General features: G+C 29.3%; 1 protein-coding gene across 2 annotated transcripts; it reads left to right on the forward strand.

The window, feature by feature from the left end:
* Positions 1 to 575: 575 nt before the first annotated feature.
* Positions 576 to 23,076, forward strand: LOC119681392 (zinc finger protein 236). 2 transcript variants are annotated; one of them, XM_038094568.1, is made up of 7 exons: positions 576 to 1,949; positions 5,174 to 5,275; positions 10,074 to 10,329; positions 19,293 to 19,477; positions 20,507 to 20,669; positions 21,227 to 21,403; positions 21,465 to 23,076. In XM_038094568.1, the coding sequence occupies exons 1-7, from the start codon at positions 939 to 941 to the stop codon at positions 22,838 to 22,840; spliced, it is 3,270 nt and encodes a 1,089-aa protein (XP_037950496.1). In that variant the 5' UTR covers positions 576 to 938; the 3' UTR covers positions 22,841 to 23,076. The 2 variants fall into 2 exon arrangements, with proteins under 2 accessions (XP_037950496.1, XP_037950497.1); XM_038094569.1 differs by having other exon boundaries at positions 5,174 to 5,251.
* The last annotated feature ends 1,003 nt before the right edge of the window (positions 23,077 to 24,079 follow it).

Genomic DNA, 24,079 nt, shown 5'->3' on the forward strand with positions numbered 1-24,079 from the left:
TTTATATTTAAGAATTTGAAGCAACTAAATTAGTTTGTCGGCATCGCTCGTTGTAGAAACAGTAATATTTGTCGTAACTGTTATTTTAGCGCTTATAACGACGGTGAAAGTATATGAAAGTATTGGGTAGCTAAACTCGTATTAAGTGAATAATATAATAGAAAATATTCGCAACACTCACATAGTTAGACAGTAAAAGTTATATATAAAATTGTCAAGTCAAGTGAATTATCCGAGTTACTACAATAATAGAAGTAGTTTCAAACGCCCTAGTTTTGAAAATATATTTCTTTTTATTGGTGAGTCAATTATTTTCTGTATAGGATTTTTGCCATCGGAATAACCGGTTGGCAATTAATAGCAAGAGCTACGAAGTAAAAAGTGTTTTATTATCATAATCGATGCCTACATATCAATAAGTAGAATTAATTTGAAGATTCTTTGCGTTTTTACTTTGCACTAAAGTTGTTATCTTTTATATTGCCTTCTAATCCAAAATCAGATCAATTTCAATGCCCTTAAACAATTTCTCAATGAACTTCCCTTTTTAATTTTAGATTCGATTTTATAAATAATCGAAACGATTATTGGCTGAAGTATTGAACATATGTATTAATGAAACTAACTTAAAAATCTAAATGAAAATCAAGTCACGTAAAATGCTATTTAGTGAGTCTTTTGATGAAACTACAAATAAGACATAAACAGTTTTTGACTAGGAAATAAGATAGCATATAGCAAAGAAAATCTTAATTAAATCTAAAAGAAATACCTTAACTAAAATCCGTAGAAGAAGTAATTTCGTGTAAAGACATAAATGAATTGCATACATAGACACCAAAATTATCTTTGCTGAATGGAGTGCTGACAGATGAGTTTAGTAATTGACCAGCGACTGTGATTCGATAAAAATAACATTAAATAGTGCCACGCATTAGATGCAAATGACTACAGAAATACAACAAAAAGAGCAGCACCAGCACTATCAGCAGTCGCAACATTACCAACTAAAAAGTCAACCTTTTAAAATGGATGCTGATTTTTGGCAACAGGCACGTGGACCATTTGGCATTCATGCGGCTGCAGCAGTAGCCACAAATCAATTACAACAACATCATCATTATCAACAGCACCAACACTCAAATCATCCACATCAAGTGCAACAACAATTGCAACAACAGCAACCTGACCTCCGACACAACAATCAATTGCAACACCATAGCATTCAGCAACAAAGTGAACAAAGTCATCATTTGTTGTTTAATGCTGCCGCCGCAGCAGCAGCAGCAGCTCATCTAAGCGGAGTTGCCAAGTCCAACGAACTGCAAAGCAACTGCGCCAATCGAGATGCAGTTATTATCAACAAACATGAAAGTAATGAGCGCATATCGCCAGAAAAACAAGACCCAATGCTAATCACAAGCAACCAGCAGCAACACCAAAAGTTCCAAACTAATCTTTCCGGAACATCGACCAGCAGCACTGGCAGCCTACAGCAGCATTTGCAACAACAACTCCAACACCAGCTTCAAAGTCATCAACACAACATCAGTGATTCTGGAGGTGAAAAAAATAACTCACTTAACGAAAGCGTTAAGCACGAGCAAATAAAAAATCGTCAATCAGGGTTTAATATTAATTCTAATGAATTGCAAATGCAGCAGCTTTCGCAACAGCAGGAGCATTCTCTACTGCTGCCAACACCTGCACCCGAAACCTCCACTTTACCAGCAATACTAACGCAACAGCAGCACAAACAACATCAAGAACAACAACAACAACACCAACAAAAGCAGCAGCAGCAACTTCGACCAACAACCCCGCCACTTCAAGTCAGTACGTTAACACATCCACCATCGCAATCTCCGCAACAATCACTAACACCCTCCGGTAGTAGCTCAACGCCCGACATCAAATTCAATAGCGAAAAATTAGTTAACGAAATTCAGGTAAGTAAAAAAAAGTAAAAAAAATGTCAGGAATACAATGTTCTGATTTGATTCGATTTGATTATAAGACTACTATTTAGGACTCTTATTCAAAGCACAGTGCTCTAGTCCATTTATGTGCTTCGTTCCTGATTGACTCAGATTAACTCAGTACAAACCTAAAATATTTGCCGGTTTTTTAGTTCTTGACTTTTTTGTTACTTTTTATAAAAGTTACGAGTATTTTATTGCAAACTGTAAGAAATATATCATCTTCAACTACTTTCATTATAGAAAGTCTATTTTACTAAACAAAAAAAAATTCATTTCATAAAAATAATCAGAATTATTACAAATGAAGAGAAACACTAGCTATTAGTGACAGTGAAAAATTTTTGGCATGAGGGGTAAAATAAAAGAGAGGCAATGTCTATTTAAGAGAAAATTTCCCTTAGAGAAAAGTGGCAACACAAATTTTGTTCAGTAAGTCTAAAGAATCTTGTGTAGCGTATGCTCTCTTACAACCGAATAATATGTTGACTGATTAAATTATGTTATTTAAAATTAAGTTTATATTACTACCTAATCACTAAAACTTACACTTTGAATCAACAACGCAACTTAATATGAACCACTATTTCCTCAAAATGAAGCTCACAACTTATTAATTGTCGCTTATATAATTATGGAATACGCTTTCGAGGTACACAAAATAATTCTGGCTTTAATAGTTTTGCAATTATTATGAAGCACATAAAGATTGCAATAGTTTTATATATATTTTTTTTATAAATAGAACGCTTTTTTCCTTCCACTATGCTTTTTTTAAGCAAGAAAACAAAATTTTCCCCTTTTCTCTTATTATTGCTGTTCTTATTAGAATAAATATTAAAGGAGAAGTTGACAATATATTCTGTTTTTATTTTTCTTACTTAAGGTTTTATGTTTATTTTATTTGGATGAGGGAAACGGGGTGAGATAGAAATAAAAATACTCACAAAAAGTAATATCTATACATATACATATATATACATGTATATAAGTAAGCATTTATATATATATATATGTGTGTGTATATATATTTGTGCGTAAAAAACAAAATATGAATGTAACAATAGCAGTGTTAGTAAAAAACCCTATTTGAACTGATACCCAAAACTGTTGAAACTGTTCATTCGTTGGTACATAACGGTTCTAAGAAACTAGCAGCATTCACCTACAGGAGGACAATTCACATAAAAATGTGAAAATGTGAAAATGTGAGAGCTCCTTTCAAACGCGTGCTTTCTAAATCTGTGTGTTTGTTTCCTGTCTTGTGTTTTACTATTAATAATCAGCATTTATATAAAATTTCCCCTGACTTTTCAATTATATTTTTTTCGCGTTAAACATTAGTTCATTTGCTTGATGTGCTCTGTGCTGTATGTGGTGTGTAGAGTGTTCGGTACCTCGTGAGTTTCTTTAATTTTACTTGTGTAGGTAAGCTTTTCAATGTTTTCTTTCATTCTTTCTTTCCTCTACTATTACAACTTTTTTTGCTTCTGCAACTGTTTCTTCGCGTTTACAACTTCTTGAGGTTGAAAAAACACGGGAAGACGTTAATATCCTGTTTGGGGATAATAGGGCAAAAGCAGTAAAAGCTACAGTCAGAAGTTTAAAGGACACCGCACTGGCAGGACGTTTGATGCTACCGCAAAGAAAATCATTATAAGGAAAAATTTATTTGCATATATAAAAATGATTAAATTATTAAAATTCTAAGTTTTGAAAGCTCGAAAATATTTGTCTTGTCATGATCTCGCAAAATAAAGAAATCAGTCAAATCGAATCAAAAAAATATATCTGAGAAATATAAGTTATGTTAAATACACTAATAACAAAGGAAATTATTTAATTATTTGTGATATTGTGTTCGGTACAGCGAAGTATTCTTAAAAGTACAAGTACACATATTATTAATCGTCTCGTTATGGTGAAATCGGTGAAGTAAATTACACAGAAGGCGAAAATGTTTGCAACTCATACATTCTTGTTGCCGGCATTTCACATACACATGTGCTCTCACATATGTCAAAAGTAAACCATATACCATAAACCATAAAACGCGAACCGTGTGAAAAGAAATGCAAAAATAAAAATATTAAAATACTAAAATATTAAAAACAAACGAAAATGACGTACGCGATAAAAGTAGATAAATAAATCCGATTGCAATGCAAAAATTAATTAAATAAAAAAAAATAAATAAAAAAGTTTTTAGTAAATGCAAAGAAAGAAAGCAGTTCTTAAAGAAACCAGTGGAATTTGAAAACATATGTATTTTAAAAATTTTCTAACTCAATGTACAGCAAATCCAAATCAAATTAGTCCAAACCAAAAACTTTACAGAGCGTAATTCTGAGCTACCACCAGGAATCCAATCTCGTTGTCGTTAAGAAGTTAGAAAAATGACACTTGAATGTGAAGAGGAGCAAGATGTAATTTTTTGCTTTATGTATCATTTTAGTTCTGTAATTATTTTTGTATCCCATTTCCTCTTTTCACTTCCAATCTAACTCCGATTTTTCTCTGTTTCGTTACGAATAATTTTAATAATTTTCTTAAAAAGTTTATATTAAAGTTGCCATATTATTGGAGTCTAACCTAACCATCCACATATGCACACAAACGTACACACATGAATGTTACGAATTGGTTCTAACTTCAACAATTGGTTGTTAATCCAAAAACGCTTTTGAATGACTTTAAGTTCGTATCTTACTGCAAAGGACGCCATTTGTTATTGCTTTCAAATATGATTTGATTCCATTTTTGTGTTTTAATTCAAAGTATTTTTATTAAATATTTTGTTTTCTTTATAATTTATAAATTTTGTGTGAATAATTGTAGATTGGAATTGAATTTATTGTTTGGGAATTGTTGAATGTGTTGTTTTTGAGTATTTTCGCATACGGTGAGCTGCATAAGATTAAAACGACTTGCCGACGGCATTTAATAAGCACGTAATTATTATTATTTACTCTTAAAAAATATTTTATTACGGGTTTTGTATTGTGCAGTCTTAAAAATCGATTCACTAAATTTTTGCATTTTTATTTTGAATTGACATTAAAAATTTATTTTATTTAAGACTCGATTAAATAGAATTCTATTTAATTGCATAGTTCGTAAGAATTCATTTTAAATATTTGTAATATCAAATCAAATTATTAATCTATATTTTCCTTTTCTTTCAATTTTTCTAGCTTCAACTGTCCCGTTCCAACAGCACTGCAGCCATTAGTGAGCGAACCTTAGAAGAATGTTGGTCAACCCTGCAACGAGTGAGTTGGCATCTCTTCCGTTGTGTATAGTACTCTTCCACGTTAAAGACACAAAACTGAAACTAAAAACCAGAAGTTCACATACACCAGATATATGCTACTTACTTTAATATTACCATATATTATAAACAAACAAAAACTTTCTTGATTTGAGTAAAATTCTATGTCGTTAATGTCTGGAAGTTTGTACATAACACACCTTAAACTATACATTTCAATAATTTTACTAAAGAGGTTTGATTTCTTTTGTGTTGTTTTTGTTTTTATTTTTGTTTTTGTTTTTGGTTTTTGTCTTCTTGTTATTTTACAAATATGAATTTCGAATTTAAAAAATACTAAACATGCATGTAACCAATTCTTTTATGTTTTATGCTTTTAAAGAGTTTTTCTTATTGTAAAGTTTAATACTCGACTTATATTTAATTATTTCTAAGACAATAACATTTAATACCAAACAAAAACTTCACCTACTACTTACAATTCGTTGCTTGATAAATTATTTTCTGGCTTCCAGAAACTGGTAAGTTCGTTAACATTTTATACTTTATTCAACAATAACTTGTACAAAATTCGCAAAAGTACATCTAAGGATAAAGACAATACATATGGAATTTCTATCAACAAATGTTTTGCTATAACATTCGTATTTTAAATTAGTTTCTATATAACTTCTTATTTAAAAAAAAAAAATTTTTAAATCTATTAATAACAATTTTTATGCAACCCATGTGAAATTACTAGCAAGTTTGGTAAAATCATTTGTGTTGGGAGTGGTAACGCTGCCACTATTCCTCCTGTCTAAACAGTCTAAACAGGCAGAACAGTCAGAACAGTCAGAACAGTCACCCTTAAAAATAGCACAGCACAAAACTGTGCTGTGAAAAATATTATAACATATAAATAGGAAATGAGGAGAAAATAAAATCAAACTTACTGCAAAAAAGAACTCGGCCGATGCACGTATTGTAGTTGTCCCTCTTTTTCAGTTTTTTATGCATCCTCTACTTTGCCAAATCAAATAACTTTGCACTATCGCTGCACTCGCATTTGACCGCTGGCCGAAGTCGTGTCCAGCGAATTTGCGGATGTAGTTTAAAAATAATCATTTTTCTAAGGTTCGTAATTTGAACACTTCAACATCTACTTATCGAACTATTTATGTAAATCAATTATTAATAAGAAATATACAAAATAATCATTATCTATTTCTGTCTATTATCTATTTCTGTGAATATATATGGTTACAATTATTGAATTAAATTTTTCTAATAATTTATTAATTAATATAAAAATTAATTTTAATTTAATTATTGTTTTTCTTTTAATAATTTTTTTTAATAACTCCAGCATTTTATATCATATTACAAGAGTTTAATAATAACAAAAACTATACAGATTGAAATTTATTTCTATTTATTTTTTTTATAATAATTATAAAAGTAATATTAATAATAATATTAAAAATTAGTACATTTACACCATATTATATAAATTTTAAATAACCAAACATAACATATTTTCTGTTAATAATTACTGATTACTTTGACCTATATTCAAATAAAATATAATTTAACCAGGCATTAAGCCGGTTATTTAAAACTCAAATTATTAACAAATTAAACTTACTAAATTTTCTTTCAAATTTTTACCAAAATTTTCCGACCTTAACCTAATTGAATTAAATTTATTTATTTATAATTTATTAATTTTAAAATTTATATTTTTATCAAATATATTTTTTAATCATAAGTATAATTTATATTATTTTTTTTCTTTAACTTAAATTAAACTTTTTTCATATTAGCAGTTTTAGTTAAGGCTATACCAGTGATTATACATTTACATTAAATGTGTTGTTCACACTGACTGTGAATTTCATCTCAAGAACTAATTTGATGCAATTATTCAAATTTGCTGTACTTTGGAAAAAAGAACTCATAAGAGAGGAATGAATATTCACAAAATAAAACAGTGTATCTAATATCTGTTTATTTTAATACTTCAAATTTTATAATATACATGTTATTAGTATTACTATTATTTTTAATAATTTTGTTAACTTAGTGAATCATTTCAAATAAATGTTAATTAAAAATTATTTTGTTGTTATTATTTTCTTTTGGCAAAAATATTTAAATATATTATTTGTTTTTTTTTTTTTTGAATTTCGAGAAACTAAATAATGGAACAATTGCAATTCATTTAATCTGTATTATTTGAAATCAACAATACTTGGTTTAAAAGTAGCTTAATTGAATATAAATATGCTTTAAATAAATAATTAATGACTTTGTCGTATTATCTACTGTAAATAACATATCGATATTGTCTTTAAGAAATTTTGATTGGTAAAAGTTTATTATAATAACTAAGATTTTAGTAGTTAAAAGATATAGCCATTTTATTATTAGTTTTATGCTTTTAAACCAAGTAAAAAACAAATAATTTTAGCGAAAAATTATGCACAGAATAATGCCTTTTAAAAAAGTATTCGTAAAGTAGGACCTCTGCCCCCTTAATGTTCTGCAACCATTGCGTTTAAATCGTGAAAAGTGGCATTTCACTAACAGTACTGACACCTAGTTTGTCTATATGTTATGTTTTCGCTTCATATATTTCATATGATTTATATAATCATATAAAATTTTACATATGATCCGCTTAGGACAGGACATATTTAAATCATTGTTTAATTTTCTGATGTCAGGAATCAGCCCGTTTTGTAGTTTCTAGGAGATATGCACTTCAGCAATTTATACATATATACGTTCAGATTCATGTTATTAGAACATTATTTAATAATTGTGGATACGTTTTGTCCCCTTTAAAAATTAGGCGTGCACACACTTTCCTTAATACATATTCTTTATTATGCTGAGTATAAGCATTCACGGATACTTAACCTTCGTTTCCTACTATGAAACAAACCAACTATCTGTGGCTACGTTTCGTTATCATCTTATGTAACCGAATCATTACATATATAATAATCTTTAAAGAATTTGAGAAAAGAATAAGTGCTGTTTCGCTTATTTTTTGCAGAAGAACTTTAGTAACCAATGTGTGAAAAAGACAAAATACTTCTATTATTTTACTATTGTTTTGATAAAATAATTCATTGTTTCATGCAAAAATGGCATCTAAGATAGTACAGACCTATTAAATACATTCGTTTTAAAGGCAGTTATATATTCATTTTAATTATTTATTTAATTAAATCAAAGCATTAACGATTAATTGCTCCCCCAATGCTACGGCAAAAGTAAAATTCAAGAAATAATACACTATACTAGATAAGGCCTGGATACTAGTTCAACGAAAATAATTGATTTCATTTTCAGAGTGAGCGACCTCTGTACCAATCACTTAATGTTAAACTTTAATAGGTAATTTCACATTTCAGATTTCAGGTTATTTGGTGAAAAAATTTCTGGTTCTAATATTTACTGTATAACCAAATACGAAGCTGATAATATTTTGCTTTGCAACATGCAGTGTTGTACTTCTTGCTTTTTTCGTATTATTCGTATTACGTCTTGTGTAGTTGTGCTGTTTTTTCAATAACTCGTTTGCAATTAACGTTGTTGCAAATGCTTAACAACAAAAAACCGGTTTGATGTTGACTGTTAGCTGTTGGCTGTTGGCTGGACTTCTGTTCGCCATGTTTCTTCATAGTATATCTATGCCTGCGACCAACTAGAGTGCTTTCAACAGACGAATGAGCAGCGCCTTTAGGGCGTATCCTTGTGTTCACGGACACTACAACAGTTTTAGTTTATTGAGAACCGTTCTACACAGTGTACTTTTTTTCGAGTCCTGATACTTAATTTTCTCCATTAACTCAACTCACAAATTAAAAAGATAATTTAAAAAAATCCCATAAAAATTATTTACAGTATATACAGTTTATTAACAACTGCAAAAGAAACTGTACAATTGCAGAAAGCCACAATTGTTTTTTTTTTTGTATTTTTTATTAACAATTTTAATTCATTCTGCCAAATAGTATTTTGTAAATTTAAGCTCTTCACAACATTGGATTTAAAAATTAAAAGCCTTATATAAAACATATTTTAATTTTTTTCATTTCAGAAAAATTTTAGTCTGAACAATATTCATTTGTTGTTTTTTTTTGTTCCTTCTTTATTTTCCTATTGTATTACCCAATATTTAATATTAGATTTAATAAAAATGATTAAAACTTATTCTGATACCGATTTTGAAATTTTCCTTATTTCTTTATTCTTAGTGGGAGTTTTGATTCCCAATCTGTCAGCGTTGGGTAAAAAACTAGAATACTATTATTTTGTCGCAAAGACAAATTCTTCAAAACTCACAAAGTAAGAAAGCCAAAACAGTTCAAGAATAATACCTGCAATAAAGTCTCTGTAATTTAATTATCACTTTGAATATTTAACCATTTTTCTCACCTCAACAAACTTTAATAAGTTTACATTTCAACTGACGCATCAAAAAATTTATTATTGTTTTAGTAATGTTAACATTAATTTTATACAAAATATTTGCGAATGTGGCAAAAGTACGAGAATGCTTTGTATAAAAAACAAAATCGGTTCACATAGAAAAAAGTATTTTGCTTATGTTGGAGTTCTTTTAAGGTCAGTTGCCACAAATGTGATCAGAAAGTAATTGATCATGTTTTCAATGCTATTCTCTCTGTTAATGTTCGCGACATTTCAGACACTATTTACACCAAAGTACCATAAAACGTACTATTAATAAAAATTAAATCAATTTAAAAATTATTCGTGTAGAACTACGTTTCAAAAAGTTTTATTCTAGTACTGTGTTTTATTTTTAGCTCTTTATGCACAAAAGCGCAATGCAACAAATACAACAAATTCCTCGAGTCGGACTCGGTCCAACTGGTCCTGGCAGTATAAGTGGAGACAGTAAACCCCACCAATGCCAGCAATGTATGAAGAGCTTTTCTAGCAATCATCAATTAGTGCAGCATATACGCGTCCATACGGGGGAGAAACCGTACAAATGTTCATATTGCGATCGAAGATTTAAGCAATTATCACATGTACAGCAACATACACGTCTTCATACAGGTAAGTTTGCAACTTATAAATAATATTCACAATTCACGAAAAAAATTCAATTGATTTGATTATGTCAGGATAGAAAAGGAATATTTTTGTAAAAACTGTAATATTATTGACAACACTATATAAACTATATATAATGTTAATAATTTCAACGTCCGATCATGTGCAAACACGTTATAATTACATTTAATATTAGAGGTAATCTAGAGGTAATCATCAACAAATCATCGAATTTTTGAAACCAATTACTTTTGGCGTTCATTTTGGATCATATCTATCTATCTATTGTATTACACAAAGCTCAACAGATTGACATTGACATTCTGCACAATGATTACACATAAAGCATATTGAGCCATTCCTTCTGACTGCTGCCTGTTGCTTGGGTACAAGACCCAGTTTTTAGTGAAAAAAGGATTAATAGCATTTGAAAGCGCTAACGTCACATTATTAACTGGCCAAAAACCCCTCTTGTGTTCGTAACCGTCCTTGGCGTAATTTCACCAATCTCTTTCCTATTGCGACAAGCTATTAGATAACGCAATATTTTTGTTTACATCTTTTTACTTTTTTTATTTTTTTAAGCAATTATGTCAAAAAACGGCAAGCAAAAAATGTTAATTTTTTATTATTGTGGATATTTAGTGAGATTTTTGCCACATCCTAAAGCATGCAGTATAAACGCTTTTGTCTGTAGAGTGAATTTTTCAATTGAACGTTCGTATTTTCAGCTTTTATTTTTATTATTATCATTTAATCCCAATACGAGAGACACAGATGCACAAAAATCAAAATAATAGGAAAACGAAATAATTGTATGACTGGATCTTGGCGTGTTATTATAAGCAGAAATTTATAATGGTAAATGCGTTGGGAATGATTAATTTGTATTAATTTGTATTTGCACGAATTTTTTTATAAGAAAAGCAATTATCATAGATTTACTGTTATCATTTCATAAACAAATTTCTAAAATTTCTAGGTAAAAACTTATTCTTCTTTCTACTTCTCTCGCAATTACAGGGCAAATATAAAAACATTATATTCGAAACCGCCACTGTTTTTGTTTTTTTTTTATCTAAAAGTTTTTATCTTTTTAAAAGGTATTTGAAAGTAAAGTATTGATATCATGTTATCTTCAAGGCTTTTAAATTTACACCTAATGTGAATGAACAACAAAAAATACGAAAAATTTAATTTAAAATGGGATAAAATATGAGCACAGCCGTTCCGAGGGTTGCAACTTCAAATCCGGTTCTTCCATTCCTTTCCCTATATATATATATCCGAATTATTAAATTTCATTCAGGTGTGAAAAAAACAAGTATTTCACCGTCTCTTACTTTTAATTTCATATTTAAACACTAAAAAATTGTAATTCTTTCCGAGATGAGAAAAGTAGGTATTGTATTTAGTACTTTAAATACATCTTACAAGACTCAATGATTATTTCTAACTCCGTTTAAATTTTTTTCTCTTATGCCAATCATCTTCTATAATTAAAATCGTTTTTGCAAAAGAAAACATAATAAATGCCAAATTAATAAAAAGTCATCGTCGCGACAAAAAGCACTTTTAGTTGATTTAATTATGATTTTTTTTTTGCAATTCTAATTATTACGAACAGCAACAAATACTTAGACATTGTAAAAGGCAAACTGATTTTGTAAAAATAGGAAAAATATACATTTTACTGAATGAATACTTAAAACGAAAGCAAAGCAAGCAAAAACAACTTAGCCGTGGTCACTACAAAATACTTTTTAAGTACATATAATATGAATCCCATGTGCAGTGTTTAATCTAGACATTGAGGATTAGTAATGGGCTATATATTGAGTGTAATTAGTTAAGTGAAAAGCTATTAAAGTTAGGTCTGGCATTTATCAAATGGTATCTAATCACTGTCAAAATCACCTAATACTTATGCGAATAGTAATATTGGCTTTACAATCAAAACTTAAACCAAAAAAATTTTAATTTTATTTTTTATATAATAATATGGCGATTTTTATAACATTTAAATGACTTATATTGCAATCGATAGGAATGAAGCTAAAATATATTTCTGCATCTAAATATAACGAACTAATATTTCCTAACTGAAACTTCAGATGAAACTGTAACTCCGAGAGCTACGATTGGAATATCAACTAAAGACGACAATAAAACAATTAAAATTTTTACGAGTTCTTTGATTTTATTTTATAGTTTACACTTTTTTTCATATTTTTGAAAGCAAATATTATATTTTCTTCGCGTAATATTCATTTGGTGCTTTTATCGATGTCAATTCCACCACAATCACTTCTTCTTTGAAAGGATTTCTTGGTCATAAAAGAAAAGGGAATGTTTGTTTCTTAATAAGCTTTTGTATAACTATGATGTGGTCCTCTTATGTGATTGTTTGATCAACTTATTGATAACTGATTTCGTTATTGAGAGAGATATGGAATTATGAATGGACATGGTTTTTTTTTCCGCTTCAACTTATAACGAAATATTTTTTAACATTTCAGATGAGGAACAGAATATGGCTGAGATAACAGTAGTTTAAGTTTGTTCCCTCATAGGAAAATGTGATGCCAATCATAAGGATATAAAAAAAAATCTCTTTTTGAGTATAATCTGTTGGAGTTGAACGGATTGTTTTGATGTAGTGTTTATGCTTTTAAATAAATTCTTCTAGCTTTAGCAGTAAATCTATAAGAATAAAACACCCATCTATGGAATATTTATAAAACCTAGCGATATAAATGTTCTATATTAGTTTTACAACATTCCGTATGCACCACTACCAAAAAAGTCTTTAAATGTAGCCGAAGAGTCAACGGCTACATTAGAGGTGTTTACACCCTCTAAGAAATAATTACTGCATTCGAACGAATGTTAACAATTTTTTTTTTAGTTTTTGATTGAAAAACGATTAAACAAAAATTATGTAGTAGATCTCATAGAATATTATAAATATTTTTCAATGTGACTAAATCTATCTTTTATACTACTAGCGAAAGAAAAAATTAAATTTTTTAGCTATTAATTTTTATATTTGCCTGAATATATTCGCATTGTTGCGAATATGGAATCTATGAATATGGAATCTAGTAATCTTAGATATAGTTTTTTAAGAGTGTCAGTTTAGATTGAAATTAAATTGTATTAGTATTAGGAATCTCAGGAAGATATGCTGATTTAATGTCCGTCATCAACTAAAAGAGAAATAAATTATATGATTTCTTAGCCTAGTTAAAGCCTAGTGTGGGGTAATGATAAGCCCCCCAGCCATTATAGAGTAAAAGTACGTAATAGCACTAACTCAAGAACAAGAAGAAGAAGATTAGGATTAGTGAAAATTGTGTGTTTGCGTTTAACAGAACTAAGAGCAATAAAAAACGGTTATACAAAACTTGAGTCGACTATTTAATTACTTATTGGGATCCAGAGATCGCGAACGCCCACGTCGAATTGTGAAACGTTCGTAACAATATTATTGATCTGATGAATAGTTGAATAATGATGAATAATAATTATAAGATGAATAATCAAATTTAATTAAATTTTTTAATCTTCTTCCATTAGTATAAAGCCCAGATTAAGTTTATTTTTCAGAATTTTGGTAAATTAATATGAATTCCAGAAAAATTAGTGAAAGTATTTTATCATATAAGAAAGAGGGCGCATACGATAATGCCTTCCTAAATGTAATACATCGATCAGGAACAGTATCGGGCATTTGTAAATCTTATACCAGATTCACGATTTAAACACAATGATTTTTGTTTTTGTAGTAAATGGTAACCATTGGTTGAATGAAAATTCATTAGTATTTTCATTAGTATAAATTTTTTATTATAAAAATTATAAATTTTCCAATTACCAAAAATTGTTCCTTGTAGTTCCCCCCCTGTCCAGCTTCCTGGCTTACCCATGAAACGGGAAGAGTACAGCGTTATTGTTGCATTTTCATCGTCATCAGTAATTGGTTTTATATTTTTCTATTTTCTTCAATATTTTGTCGTTTTTTATTTTTTTACTTCAAACCCGAAATAAAATAATTCAACTTTTGAATATAAAAAAGTTCGTTTTTTTTTCTGTTTTTACACTCCATAAAGTCAGTAATTTTTTAAATTTATTGACAGCAATTAATACTTCTATTTTCCACATTATACTTTTATCAGTGCCTTTTATTAGATAATAGTACGTATATTGTTGAAAAATATTCGTGTGCTTGTATTCTCATAAATGAACCAAATTGGAGGAAAGTTCGTATCCAAAGATATTAGTATTCTATTGTATTCAGAGTAGTCCAGATTTTGATAAGAATAAAATCAAGTTTATGTGTTAAAGTAATGAAATCAGATACTATAATTTATCAGATACAGATACTTCAACGTAGAAATTTTTTTTGCAATATAGCATAGCGTTAGAAACTCTGATAGACATGCCTTTGTTGTAGGTATTAGAAACTCGATTGGAACTAAAGTGAATAGAGACTTTTTGAAAGGATCCATATGGAGCCACTGTTGCATGAGTTCGGCGAATCAGGCGAATGTCCCACTTTACTTACACTGTGATCCTTACTTTTCGGTTTAAAATCAAATTACATATCTTTTTAATGAACTTTTTAGTGTACAATTAATGTGAATTAATAAAATTGAAATTAAGAATTTTAAACTATTTCGTTTTTCATATTATTGATTTTGATCGACTTGGAAGAATTGATGCAAATGAGTGGCTTATACCAAAAGTACTCTAAGGTACAATGAACTTTTTATGAAGACAATTTAGTAATGAAGCGATCTATTGGAAATAAGATGCATTAATAAGCATAAATAGTGATACTGCATAGATGTACCTTAAAATTTCGATATCATAAAAGTGGAGTTATTGCAGATGAAGTGACAGACCTTCAGAATATCAGTATATAACCTTTTTGATGGCTTTTACACCTAAGGAAGTGATAATCATTAATTGAATGAAACTTCATAGATTTTTTCGTTGAAATTAATTTTTTGATAGTCAGTAACAAAAAATTATCTTGCACAGACAAAAACCGACTTCATCAAATAAAATAAAAATGATTGATAGTTTGAATACGATTATAAACCAAAAAATTGACCACAAGTGTCAATCGTTAAGAACAATTTATAGTTGTTAGCTAAATTGAGCTAAGCTTATTTTTAAAAAGTTATGTTCACTTTATACTAGACTTTATAAAATTAGAAGAAAATTATAATTAAACGGCTGAGTATTCCAACGTCTAATTGATGGTTTGTGATTGTGATTATTGAATCTTATGTATGTTAAAAGCAAAATAAAGAAATAAACTTAAAATAGACATTTAACAACAATATACAGAATCGTAATTTTATTATCCACCAAATTGTGAGTATGGCTAATCACAAAGTAATGCAAAAATGTAAAAGCTTTCAGAAAGAAAGCCCACTTAACCCATTTCGGACCACCATGTAGTGCACCACACGGCCAGCTTTGAATATTTTTTAATATTCAGGGAGAGCAATCTTTCAAATAAATATAAAACTGTTCTTATTTACTTAAACTTCTTTTTTTTACCATTTACTATAAAAATTTCATAAAAATGTAATCTTGATATTATCTTTAATCTTGAATAAAGTAAAAGAGATCCATTTACTTGAATTATAGCAGACTTGTGAATTTGTATCCTGTCATTTAGCACCACAGCCCAAATCAAGATGAATGTTTAGTAATAAACTATATTTTTATAGAACTATTTTTAGTAGTTCAAAGTTTCGTATGTTTCGTATGTATACTTAATCCAGAATTATAAACAAGTTACTATCATACTCTTATCCTTACTACGACGATGTGTTCTCAGTAGATATATTTTTAAGAATATATATTATTTTTGATTGCATTACTTAATGTTTGCAGTTAATGTACATATTTAATATTGCTTACATTTGCCTTTTTTCTAGCTCAGCAGAAATGAAATTTACCAGCAGCTTTTTAAGGTTTCTACAGCTTTTCCAAATATGGGTACATAATCGATTCATCCTTGATTCATTTTCTGTAACTTGTTCATAGTCTCTATTCTGAACAGCGTTTTTAAGAGATATTTATTGCTTTTTGTTTATTGAATAATTCTCAGATCTTACTTGATTATCATTTAACACTTATAAATTTATTTGCTACAAAGGGAGATCGATTTGTTAGAATTTTGTTATTGATATAATAATAACTGTAATAATTGTATGAATATAATTCCACTGCTGTCAATATCTTTTGTTAGTCGAAAGCAGATACGAAATTAACTTATATTAATAGTAAAATCGACGTTAATCATGCATGCCAGCCCAGTTTTCCTAAATTTACCACCACGATTACTAAAAATATCTTGCGATTCTGCAGAAGCATCTAGAATATGGTAGTTTTAATGGGTTTGATTTGAAAAAAGTTCTTCAGATATGATGATTTTTTTGCTATAGTGTGTTAACTCGTAATACTCTACATTTTCCAACAAATGTGTCAAAATACGTAAACATAATAAGCAGAAAAAAATTTACTAAGTAATTAGTACTTACTGATTTTGTTTATCATGATTGATTTATGGTTTTCTATTTGCGAAGTTATGACTACTGCAAGAGTTGCAAGAGTATTGAGTATAAAGTCTTAATTATAGTAAATTAATAAATTTGAAAAAAATCCTTCCGGTAAAATGGACACAAAACACAGTACTTTTCGTGTTAATGATTTGTTCTTACAATATAATCCGTTAAGGGAATCCCGGTCAAATTGAAATATGTAACGCATTTTGTGAAGGAAGAACAAACCTTCTAAATTCAGGTCGCTTAATAAGGACACAATTTATTTTTAATTTCTCCAATTTTTTCTTCGTTAACTTCTTTTAACATAAAATGCAACTACCACTTATTCAAATTAATTAAGAGTTTTTAATTTTTTTATGCTAAAATTAGCGTCGTCTTCTGCTTTAAGTTTTTAATTTCTTTCTATTTTTTTAATAGGAGTAGAAAATATTCAATTGAAAGAAAAGTATTTGAGTATTTCATAAAGTGAATACGCTTTTTTTCTTAATAAGGAAAATTAGTATATCCATATTTAAATATATTTGGAATATTTGATATATATTTCATTTACGGATATATTGACCTGAAATTTTTGGTTTCTTATTTCTCAATTTTATAATTATTTATTCCCTCGCCGCGCTGCTTTATGTATTCTGAGCAAATTTAAATAAAAAAAACTTACAAATACGAGAGATGAGTCTAATCTTGCCAACAGTCCATAAACCGCACCAAACTGTATGTATCATCATTAAAATTTTTCTTAGTATATGCGACTATTTTACATATCGGCAAAGCCACTGATAGGATAATCTCGCTGTTGAGCAAAATTAACCGGTAAGAAATAAATGTGCTCCGACCTCTTCACTAAAGTCATAGAGTATGGCTTTAATACTTTAATTCGAAAGTGATTTCTACGATTTGCAAATGTTGATGCAACATAAGATATATCAGCGTTTTAATAAAGAATTAACTGTTTGAGTGTTTCCATAATCAAAGATTCTCTAGTTAAATAAAAACCACTCTATTATTTCACTCTATGAACTTATTTTTATATAAATGATCATGAATTTAATATAATTAATTGCTTAAAAAAATGATCTCATCTAGAAGAGGTTGAGAAGAATACTTATGTATAGTACTTTAAATCTTTATTATAGATGAATGATAGGCTTATTAACCAGATTGTTTGGTTTCGTTTTTTATAAACAGTTTTTAATGTTTTATTTAGTATGTAATCTATATTTCTGACGTTTCGGTTGCTAAAGATTATCATCAGGGAAAATTCCCCCTTGAGAAACTTATCTATTGTTATATCTATATAATGTTAATGTGATCTAGTTATAATACACTGCAAAAGCACTTCCAAAAAAGCATATCCTAGTGTAATAGCTCTCCCTTAGAACAATTTGGCTAAACTATTGATATTATATTTTCATAACAAAAATTCTATAAATTTAGTAGATTTTATTCTCTTTTAGAGAAGAATAACCAGTAAACGTCAATTCATATTTTAAAATAAATAAGTAGTACTTACAGTGGATTTTATTTAAGTATAATTTCAAAGAAAGGAATTATAAGGTAAATTGCATCTCCATATCGCTTACTTATGTTTTGTATTTAAAAACTGTCTATATTCATAAAAACATTTTATATTTTATATTTTTTTACGTGATTACTTAAACAAGATTTGTTAAAACTAAAATTTATAATTTTTTAATATCACAGAAAAGATGAAAACCACAGGTTTCCCTTCTTCTAATTAGATTTTCTCTTGCAACTGAAAGGTGAACGCGGAAATGTGATGAAATAACCTTCTTGGATATTTCTTCACTTCTTAAATGGTTCCGTGTTTCAATTGAAATATTCGGGAACGTTTTCTGCCTAATTGTATAGTGAAAATATACAAAAAAAAGATACTTAACATTGTTTCTAATGAAACACGCACATTATCCCTTGCATTTTACCTCCGTGAAAATTGATGAAGAGTTGAGTATTTACGGTATACTGTAATAACAAGTTTTAGTAAAAGAATAAAGCTAGTAATACCACAAATTTATATCGGGCACCAGAAAGGGGTAGCGTTGTTTCCATTAGATTGTCGTTTTCTGTATTTCTTTGTAAATGAATTGTTTCATAATTTTCCCACCAAAACCCAAAAAAAAAAATTTAAAAAATATGAAAAATGAGAACTATTAATAAAAAAAGTACTTGAAATGCTTCACAGCAGTGCCAACTCACATTGTTCATGTGTTGTATCGAAATCAACACTCTTCCTATGTACCCGTTGAATATATCAATGTGAGACACATAAATACTATTACTATTAAGCTTTATGGAGTTATTTGAAATGCTGTTAACGAAAATCAGAAACAATTATTAATTTTACTTTTTTTAATTTAGGTGAGCGTCCATACAAATGTCATTTGCCTGATTGTGGGCGCGCTTTTATTCAATTATCGAACCTCCAGCAACACTTAAGAAACCATGACGCGCAGGTGGAGCGCGCTAAGAATCGTCCGTTTCATTGCAACATATGCGGAAAGGGATTTGCAACAGAATCAAGTCTAAGGACACACACTTCTAAGGTTAGTCATATATTGTGCATCATTGTCTGAACAGATAGCTCCGTTGAATAAGTTAGTTTCATTTTTCAGAAATAAAATGAACAAGCATTTGTGATCACAAAAATTTTGGCACATTTTCTCCAAAGAAATGTAGCCAGGTTTTTTATTGTATTTATTAGTTATTCTAACTAAAATACTATATATTAACTTCTCCAACCAGTGGCGTAACTACATTTTTTAGGCCTATAAGCAACTACTAACTAAGGGGCCCCTACTAACATCTTTTTATACCCTTTACACGAAAAAGTGTAAAAAGGGTATATAAAATTTGTCCAGATTTTCGTAACGCATTAAAGGAAACGTCGCAAATACTATAAAGTATATATCAATAAAGTATATATATACCTTTTCAGTTCAAACTACTCTCTCAGCTTTTGAACTCAGCTTTTTGATACTCCAATGAAATTTGGTATATGTTAATGGTTAATGAAATATTTTGCAATATGGAGTAGATGCAGATTTAAATATAGCACCGATAGAAATTGAGGATCGAAGCACAACTATACAGCAAATCGTTTCGTCCCACTTTTGAGAATTTATTAAAAATAAATACAATGAATACATAAATTTATAATGGGGCCCCCTAAATTCGTGGGCCCGAAAGCGTTGCTTCCAGTCGCTTCCCTGTAGTTACGCCACTGTCTCCAACATAAATAAAATTAACAATACAAATGTTATAAGTCCTGCGCAGTATTCAACGAGGCTATCTGCTGAGACAGTCACTTTTCTTCAACTTCCTTGAGTTGCTTAGATGTTTGTGATCTATACATTATAATGCAAAAATTAAAATTCACAATTATAATAAATTTTTAATTTTGATTATTGCCTTTTTTTTAATTTCTTAATGATTAATGAAAATCGATAGAAACAATTTATGATATTGTATTTGATTATCCAACATTTGCTGTTATTGTTATTTCCGGTCACTAAACAAATGCATCATTTCGACATACTATGGATTAATTTGCATTTTTTTAAAACTAAATGCAGGAGCTTCAGCTACACCTTGGTGTCTTGCAGCAACATGCCGCATTAATTGGTGGACCAAATGCCACTTCCTGTCCAGTTTGCCATAAGTTATTCTTGGGCACTGAAGCACTTATGGAACACATGAAGCACGCACACAAGGACAAAAGCCCATCAAATATCTCTAGTAAGTATAAAATGAAAATAAATAAAAACATTATTTTGGAACTATGTTTCATTCATTTTGTGAACGAATATACAGTTATACAGGCTGGTTTAAGATATCAAGTAATCTTGATAACCAAAATTTGAATATTAGATATGGAATGGACAAATAGAATGAAATGGGTTATTACGAATTACTTAGTTGCGCAAAGTACGCAAGCAACAAAGTTTAGACAATCATCGATGACACCACAACTGGTTAAATTATATTCCACGTTTTTCTCTCTATCCATTTTACCATTCAATCAATTTAAAAATTATCTCTACTTATTAGTATTTTTATCGCACCATTATTTAATAAGTACTGATAATATTAGTAAAACAACACAGAAAACCCAATTGAGTTGGAAAATAGAATTTGCTTGGGATATAATTTTACATAATTGATCATTTAAATATTCAAAAAAGTTAATTATGATTATTTTTTCTTTTCACGTTTCTACTTATATCGTATGTTCAACAAAATATGTCCTTCATATGTTGACACCATCGATTCGTCTATATGTCTGCAATCAACAGCATCAAATGATCCGTTTCTAGCAAAGCGACGGTCTGCTAATCATCCTTGTCCGATATGTGGAAAACATTACGTTAATGAAGGTTCTTTAAGAAAACATTTGTCTTCTCATGAAACATCACAATCTCTCCGTATGTGGCCATGCTCTGTCTGTCAAGCGGTGTTTACCCAAGAAAATGGTACGAGACAATATATTTAAATGCATCCAATAAACTTATATATAATTAAATTAAATTTAAGGTCTTCTTACTCACATGGAGCATATGCGAATGGATCCAAAGCATCAATTCGCTGCACAGTATGTTTTATCTAGAGCTGCAGCCGAACGTCGCGAACGTGATTCAATATTTGTAGCCACACTTGCAGCAACTGCAAACAGTGGAAATTTAGGAACGAATAATTCTTCATCAATACTTCCACTAATAAATGAAGCAGGTGGTGAATCGAATTCCTTATGTCATTCGCCTTCAGTAAATTCGGAATGCTCATCAAATGGTCGAATTTCGTCTTCATCGACATCAGATCAAGAAAATGGGGAAAATAATATAAATAATAATAACAATAATAATAATAATAACAGCGTAACCAATAATAATAATACTAATAATATTAATAACAACAACAAAATAAATAACATGGTTAGTTCAAGCCATAGTCACCTTTCAACGCAATATAGTACAGATAATGAAATGCAAGTTACCAATAGAATGTCATTAATGGCCGCCGCATCAGCTGCAGCCTCAGCTATTAATGTGGATACTTCTGTTAACCCTTCAACTGGTTCTGCGGCAGTACAAGCTGCTGTAGTGAACTTGGCGGCAGCAATGCGAATTAACCAGCAAAATACCGTCGCAAATAGCAGTAATGTAGGAAGAGATAATAATGCTGATCACAATTTAGAAAGTAATTTAGTCAACACGTTAAACAATTCATCAATTCAGCATCAGCAACAAAATTTGCAGCCAAATAATCAAGATGCAAATACAAACCTAAACACACAAAATACTTCACCTGTTAATATGTCCACAGAACATTCTACTTCAGCAGTTAGTGCAGTTATGGCAATGACAGCGATGCGTGATACAATGATGCTTACCAATATGGGCAGTAGTATGCATCAGCACATCGAATCCCTAACTCATCAACAACATTGTAATAATTTGACTCCAAATCACACATATGCTCCACCAGTAATCCCAACACATCAACCGTCACAGCAATCACTCCATCCACACGTACATCATACTCAACATCACAACCATCAGCTGAGCCAATTGCATCATCCCAGTAATTCTCCGGAAACGGCTTTACGTATGCAACAACAAGCTGAAGCGATTCTGCGATCCCACACCGAAGCAGCTTTTCGTCTAGCTGCAACGGTTGCTAATGGCGTTGGAAATACTGCAACTGGTACAACCAATTTATCAAACTCCAACAACACTAACAGTTCAGTTAAAGTTGAAAGTCATCAGCACCAACAACAGCATTCATCCGGAAATTCTATTTCTGATTTAACTATTCAACATCACCAAGCTCAGCAACAAAGTGCGTCAAACTCTCAAATTCAGCAACAACCACACAATCATCCACCTAATTTGCCGCACCACACTTCGTGAGAGCCACTTATGAATTAAAAATGACATAATTAATGCTCTGTGTTTTTCGACCAAGAAGCACTGCAAAAGATTTTTACAAGATTTGAAACTTCAGGTACAAATGGCAATTGTCAGCTCTGACTTAAAATAATTACATAGCTGACATATATTAGTTTTATTTTAATAAAAATTTACTTTATTTTCACGCAAACCATTCAAGTAACTTCCATTATAAATTGCAAAATCTAGATCCTCAGCTACATTTGAGTTGTAATACTCACGAGTATATATTATATTCAAAAATAATAATATGAGTTCGTTTTTATGGTTTTCTTTTATTTTATTTTATTTAATTTTATTTTATTTAATAGTGATTAATAGTAATAATATACAGCCATTCTTTGGATTAATTATATAAAAAGTACCCAAATATTTGAATTACTTAATAAAACGTTATTGGAAATGGGTTCCACTCCACCAACTAGTCAGATTAAAACCACGCACCAGAATCAGATGAAACACGCATATTACAATAAACCAAGTATTATCCAAATAGACTTACTATATAAATAAATATAAACATTTTTTACTATCAAGAATAAAGTTGCAGTCAAAAATAGTGCAACCGTAGAGTTACGAGGATGAAATACAAGTATAATTTTATAAGTGAACGTTGTAGCAAGCAAAATAAATCACTTGATGTGCAATTTCTGTAAAGGTTAAATCAATACGATTATATATTAATATGATAATAATTTATTAAGATAAAAGATAAAATAATTTGAATAATTAATTCCAATGTTAGTGCGACTAATTAAATAAAAGGATAAGTTCAAGTTTATATGGAATGAGTACGTTCAAAAAGCAGCTTTCCTGTATAAAGTGACGAAACTAAATTATATAGAATTAAATTAAGCAAAATTTTGTTAAAAGATTTTAATGAAAAATATAAATATTATAATACGAAAAACATTTTATTTTAAATAAATATAAAGTTTCCATCCTACATATTTATATACATATTACTTATATACATACATACATACATACATACATACATACTTATACTTCAATGAATTTTGCTGCGATAAAAACTGAATTTCAGAACAAAACGACTGAAATTAACAACCAAATATAGTTTTAATCACATTTGCAGGGAGCATTCAGGTTATACTTTTCGAATAGAGCTTTCATCGTTTAATATTAATTACATATACACAGGAACTTTATAATTCTTTAGTATTAATAACATTAAGTATT

The sequence above is a fragment of the Teleopsis dalmanni genome, chromosome 2 (assembly GCF_002237135.1).
Source record: "Teleopsis dalmanni isolate 2A chromosome 2, ASM223713v2, whole genome shotgun sequence".
Lineage (NCBI taxonomy): Eukaryota > Metazoa > Arthropoda > Insecta > Diptera > Diopsidae > Teleopsis > Teleopsis dalmanni.

What these genes read in the sequence shown, in the direction of transcription:
- LOC119681392 (XM_038094568.1), top strand. Translation starts at nt 939, where the DNA reads ATGCAAATGACTACAGAAATACAACAAAAAGAGCAGCACCAGCACTAT. An exon ending in GTTGGCATCTCTTCCGTTGT is followed by an intron (nt 5,276 to 10,073) that starts GTATAGTACTCT and finishes TTTTATTTTTAG; the next exon opens with CTCTTTATGCACAAAAGCGC. An exon ending in TAAGGACACACACTTCTAAG is followed by an intron (nt 19,478 to 20,506) that starts GTTAGTCATATA and finishes AACTAAATGCAG; the next exon opens with GAGCTTCAGCTACACCTTGG.